Source organism: Gouania willdenowi, chromosome 8 (assembly GCF_900634775.1).
Source record: "Gouania willdenowi chromosome 8, fGouWil2.1, whole genome shotgun sequence".
NCBI classification, from domain to species: Eukaryota; Metazoa; Chordata; class Actinopteri; order Blenniiformes; family Gobiesocidae; genus Gouania; species Gouania willdenowi.
Window position 1 is genome coordinate 27,583,334 of NC_041051.1, and position 6,000 is coordinate 27,589,333.

At 42.1% G+C, this 6,000-nt stretch overlaps 1 protein-coding gene across 2 annotated transcripts in view; it reads right to left on the reverse strand.

Moving 5' to 3' along the window:
• The window catches only part of ntn1b (netrin 1b), a 56,045-nt gene extending 50,417 nt beyond the window's left edge, over nucleotides 1-5,628 (reverse strand). For both annotated transcript variants that reach the window (XM_028455898.1, XM_028455897.1), the window contains exon 1: nucleotides 4,600-5,628. In XM_028455898.1, coding sequence (XP_028311699.1) covers nucleotides 4,600-5,611 — 1,012 coding nt within the window. In that variant the 5' untranslated portion in view covers nucleotides 5,612-5,628. The remainder of the gene's footprint in view (nucleotides 1-4,599) is intronic.
• Between the last annotated feature and the right edge of the window lie 372 nt (nucleotides 5,629-6,000).

Sequence of the window (6,000 nt, forward strand, 5' to 3'; positions counted from 1 at the left end):
ACGAAAAAGAACCCAAAACATTCCTTAAACATGAATTTCACGTAAAGCCACATAAAAGCCCCGTCGAGCGTTACGAGAAGGTCCTGTAGACAGACGGGAGGGTCGGCAGCTGAAAGCACATCAAACCCAAGCGGGTGATTGAAGCTCCAGCTGACTTGAAGTCATTATAAAGCAGAACACTGCATGGCAGGATGACAGAGAAAACAAGCCCGAGTAGGAACAAGTGCAAGAGATTGCATGTATGAGCAAAACGAGCGAGGCTACCATTTCCATCTCGCTTCCAAACCCACCTGGCAGGCCCACTTTCCCACAGTTCCCTTCACAGTCCATCAGTCAGGCCGGAGAGGAGCGGGGGGCCGGACTGTCAGGGGTCAGAGCTGCGGCGAACATGCGGAGAATATGAAGCAGCTGCCTGGGACAAGAGAGTCTGACGTGTCACTGTGTGTGTCCCAGCACTATTCATTCCCTCACAGACATTATGAGGGGTCATGCTCAAACATTATCGTGCATTAATGAATCCAACAAGCGTGAAACTTTTTATTGGAACGTTTAATGTGCTGCGGCTGGAAAGTTTTGCCTATGGATGGTGTGGGTCTTAGGCTTTCTTTGTAGCACTTTGAGATTTCTTTTATGTAAAGTGCAATACAAATAAAATGCATTATTATTATTATAATTATTATTTGCACCATCACTAGAAACAAGGTAGGACTCAGCTCTGAAGCAAAAGCTCCAAAAATATCGAGACTCCTTTCTCAATTTTTTTCAGTCAAAATGGCAATAAATGATATAAATCTTCATCATTTTAATTCAAATAAAGTCTTACCAGAAAGACAATTCTGGGTTACATTTCCTGATAGAAAATGCCACACAGGATAAAATAACATCACGGTGCTTTAAGATTGGTAAAAAAAAAAACAAAAAAATTGAATAGAATATATTTGTCATTTATGTGTTTATGGATTTTGTCTTTCTTTACAATACGTTGAATGACAGCATTTCTGTCAAATTATGCATATTTTGTTTCCCTTATTTGGCGTTTTGTGATGTTTGCCTTTACATTTTTAGCTGTCGCTGCAATTCTGTCTCTCTGAGAAAGTTTTTGCACCATTTCCACTGCATTTTTGCATAAGTGTGACTCATTTGTCTGTCCTTCCTGCCATCTTTCTCTGTCTTTAGCTGCGTTTCATTACCACATTGAAATGTGCAAAATCTAAATAGCACAATAAAAACTGCTAATGAAAACACCAGAATTTAAAAAAACACTCAAATATTGGTAAAAAGTTTTTTACGCTTTCATGAAGAGGAATTTCAGACGTTTCGATATTGAAATGTGTCGCAAAAGCGCCGTGTAAACGCTTTTACTGCAAATACACGTCACATGACCACTTCTCTCTGAGAAAACGTTGTGCGATACGTGTAGACAGAAAGGGAGACCGGGATATTTCCGAGCATTAGACTTTAAAATTATTGCTGCTGTCACATTAGACATGAAAACAACAAAGGAATACAGAGTAATATAAGGAGGTTTGAGCGTGTCTTCCTGCAGCAAAGTCTCACAGAATGAGATTTCATGGGAGTTACGAGGCTCAAGCCCAAAACAATGTTCAATGGAAACACGTTGAAAGTGCAATTATACTTTGTCGACATTTAGAAATATCACTTTGAATTGGGAAAATCTGTCACGTAAACCCAGCTTTTGATATCTTTCAAGTTTCTTTTCCTGCCTCTAATATAGGAGAACAGCTCTCACTCTACCTTCAGTCTCCTACAACAGGAGGGAGGGATTATTAGCACCGACCCCTCTGCATCCTCGCTGTCAGACCATATGGTTGAATAGAACCAACCCCTCCCCTCCCCCTGGGTCTTCTTCTTTCATGCAAAAGGTGTCAGGGCCACCCTTATTATTTCCTCCTTTAGATGAAACACGCTCAGTCTGACTTTCTCTGTGCTGCCTTTATCTGATGACACCCCTCACACACAAACAGTGGGATGCTGAAAGGCAGACTGGGGCCTCCCACTGACAGCGAGATGGATGCCACGAGTGACAAGCGTTTGTTTTAGTAAAATACGCTCACATGCTGGCGAAAGGCGGAGGCCAAAGGGAACAACTTGTTCACTTGTTCCGTTTGGTTGAGCAAACCATGACAGTGTCAGAACTTTTTCCAGGTTCGCTAATTCCCGGGGGTGTTTAAGCTGTTGATACAAACCCTTCTGCTCTGTAGGAAATGAACATCGTGGCAAATTCACTATAATAACTTAGACTTGGCTTTCGAAGTCTCATATAACCCATCAAAGTGTATTTATTATGGTTTTCTTATGTAAAAACACCAACTACTGTCATGGCTATGACCTAATACAGGAGTATCAAACTCATTTTAGTTCAGGGGCCAAATACGCACCAGTTTGAGCTTGAGTGGGCCACAGATTTTGGGTGCAAAAGAGCAAACTCAACTTTCAAGTAATCCCATTTAAATTTCCATGTATGAATGATATATAAATGATAAACTATATAAGTATATCAGGCCCCATAGGATCTTTACTTAAATGCACCTGATTTTGGGAATTTTCATGAAATAATTTGAAGAAAATTTGCCAGGTTTTGGGAAACTTGAGAGTTATTTTAACAATTTGAGATTAAAAAAATAAAATAAAAAATCTGCCATCATGTGATATATAACTGGACAATTGAGCTCTGTAAATATTATTGATAATTAGTTGTTAATTTGTTAATTTACCAAATGATTCATGTTTTTTCTATCATTTTTAGTTTTTCGAGCGGGCCGAATCTCTAAAGTGACGGATTTGGCCCCCTGGCCTTGAGTTTGACACATGTGACCTAAGAGCTCCTCATGGTAACGACCAAGGCGCTAAAGTCTGTATACGTTTGCATTACTAAATGGATTTTGCATGTTTGCTTAATACTCCCAAAACAACTTGTTAACATTGCTGGTTAAAGTAAGAGTAAGATATGACAGCGTTGCAGATGTTATTACAAAGAAGGAGAAAAAAAAGGCTCTAACATAGTTTGACATTGTAGCAAATGACATAAATGTGATTTTACCTCTGCCTAAATGTGGTTTAAGAGCAAAGTAATCTGCAGGTGTACAGCAAGGCATTATGGGAACTCACAGTGCGCAGCTCATCTGCTATGTTCAGTCAATGTGGGTGTTTGGTGTTTGTAGCTCTGATTAATGCAGCTTCAGTCATTTCAAATCAGTCTAGGGTCTGCATCACCTAAACAGGGGCTTTAATGTGTATTTTGAATAAAGGTGAACGCTGTCTTCTGTCTGACTAAATGTTTTTTAATATAAGGCCTGTGTGGAAAAGCCAAAACACCCCAGAGCAGGTCTAGGAGCTGCTCCTCAAAAAAGGTATACTGTAATCAGAAATAAGCTCTGAAATAGAAGATACCTGGACAAATAATGTGGATGTAGCCTGAATTTATAGGTTTTATTCATGATTTTTGCAACTTTTTTTCTGATTCAAGTGTTTATTAGACAATAAAAAATGTTTGACAGCACTGTTTGCTGTCGCCATGTGAGCAGAGAAAAAAAGAAGGGTAGAGAAAAGCATTTTTTGTGGAATCTTTACCCATTTGCTGCTCTTGTAACTCACAGTCTGTTTAGTAGAAATAATGCATCAAGATAAATAAGAAAAAAGAAAAGAAAAAGAAAACAGATCTGGTATTAAAGGTTTCCGGGCTTTGTCCTCCTTTTTGAAAACCTGCAATTTATACACTTTGTGCCAAAACTGTGAATAAAAGTGCCCTAATGTCCCACCCGATAAGCAGAAGCACCTGCTTGTGGAAACACAGCACGGCCCTGCAACCGAGACGTTTCCTTCCTGCTCAAATCTGAAGGGACGAAAGTCGGAAACCGCGCGTCAATGCGTAATTACGCATTTGGGTGGAAAAAGACGTGGAGTGAAAATTGCTTCCGGGACTTTTTCCTGGAACATTCAGGATTTTTTTTTTTTTTTTTAATATAGATACAAATCTAACTCCATAAAATACACACAGTCTAAGAGACAGGAAAAAACACTTGAGGGTTTTGTGTTCAGGATATTTGAAGTCTTGCACATTGTTTTTTATTAGGTTGCTCCTTGTAAAATCTACTGTTATGGACAATTGGAAATAACTCGGAAAATAATAATAAATTTGTTGACATTTTGTCGTGCTGTTTAGATTTAATCTGCAGAACATCAAATTGTTCAATTTCACAAATGTAAAATTAATTTTTTTTTTTTACTAAACCCATTTCTTTGATTTGAGCATTATTTATTTTGTTTCCATGCTTAAAGATATTGCTTGACATTTTAAGCATTTTTTCCAAATTTGAACCCATTAGTAAATTATATTCCCAACAATTTAAAACGACATTTTTTAGCCAATCATTCCATGTTGCTTTGCGTAAAATGCGCATTGGAGCAAGTATTTACCACTGTTTTTGTGTAGTATAGGCCGCCTTTGGCCTATTTGTAAAAGAATTTGGTTATTTTATGTGTTTTTTCGCCTTGTGTGGCATGAATCAGATGTTTTACATGAGTTAGAAGAATTTCATGCTCAGATGTTTAATTATAAAAAAAGAGGAGACTGCTTACCCACGCACTCGTTGGCCTCCCTGGCCGTGGCGCGCTGCCAGGGCCGGTCATAGTGGAAAGGTTTGCACCTGTCGCATTCCGGCCCCGCCGTGTTGTGCTTGCACTCGCACACCAGGTTCCCCTCCCGGTCTTTGACGCACTTTGACGCGTGCCCGTTGCACTTGCACCGTCCCCCGACCTGCAGGTCCGACACTGCGTAAAAGTAGGAGTCCCGCGCCAGCTCCGAGTCATCCTCGTTCTCGTCCCCGAAGGTGTGCAGCCGACTGAAGATCACCTTGATGTCCGTGGCCGTCACCCAGTCCTGCAGCACCGGGGAGTTGTCAAAGTCGTGCGCGGACGGCCTGCCGTCCAGGGTGCTGAAGGCGATGAGGCCGCCGGTCAGCGGGTGCATGTCCGTGTGGGAGTCGGTGCAGATCGCCTCCTGCTCGTTCTGCTTGGTGATGGACGCTTTGTTCTGCCTGTTGAACATCTTCTTACACTGGGTGGAGTAGAACTGGAAGGGCACCCAGGTTTTACCGTAGTCCATGGACTTGAGGATGGCCATGGACTCGGGTCTGGGGGAGCAGAACTGCAGGCTCACGTAGGTCACCTCGAACTTCTTCCCCAGGGACAGCGTGAGGGTGACGTTCTGCGGGAACTGCGCGTAGTTCTCGGACTGCCAGCACGTGAGGTTGTGCGGGTTGTTGAGGTCGGTGAGGAACGCGGGCGGATGGGACTTCTTTGGATCAGCGGCGTCGCACGTGTGGCAGTCCCGCGTGCGCTCCTCTCCCTTCTCGGTCACCACGCAGTAGCGCGCCGCGGGGCTGCCGCACGTGCTGGACACGCGCACATCTTTCCCGAAGGCAGAGTTGACAAAGTCCGGGATGCACCTCCGCGGGTTGCCGTTCTCATCGTAGCACGGGTCCGGAGGAGAGGACTGAGCTGCAAACATGCTGAGCCCGTACCCACCGAGGACCCCATGAGCCAGGGCACAGAGGACCACCGAGGTGAGCCAGACCTCCGACACCCGCATTGTAATCCGAACACCACAGGGGACCTCTGCGCAAAAAAAAAAAAAAAAAAAAAAAAAAAAAAGTGTCAGTTTGTTGCAGATGAGAAGGAAGATGAAGACATGAGCAGTTAACAGTTATCTGATGCTCATGGAAACATCAGCAGCAACATCTAACAGGACATCTAGAAGTATATCAAAAATAATCTTACAAGGCAAAGAAAACTCCACCCAGACCTCCACCTCCAAACACACTGCCAAGTGTAGAAAATAAAGATAAAAATAACAAAACAAAACAAAAAAAAAAAACAGATTATCTTTTCTTGCCAAAAGGAATAAGTAAAATAAGTCCAACTTTCCTTATTCAAAAAAGGAAAACAAACTAAAAAATGGCAAAAAGCCCAAATATGTCT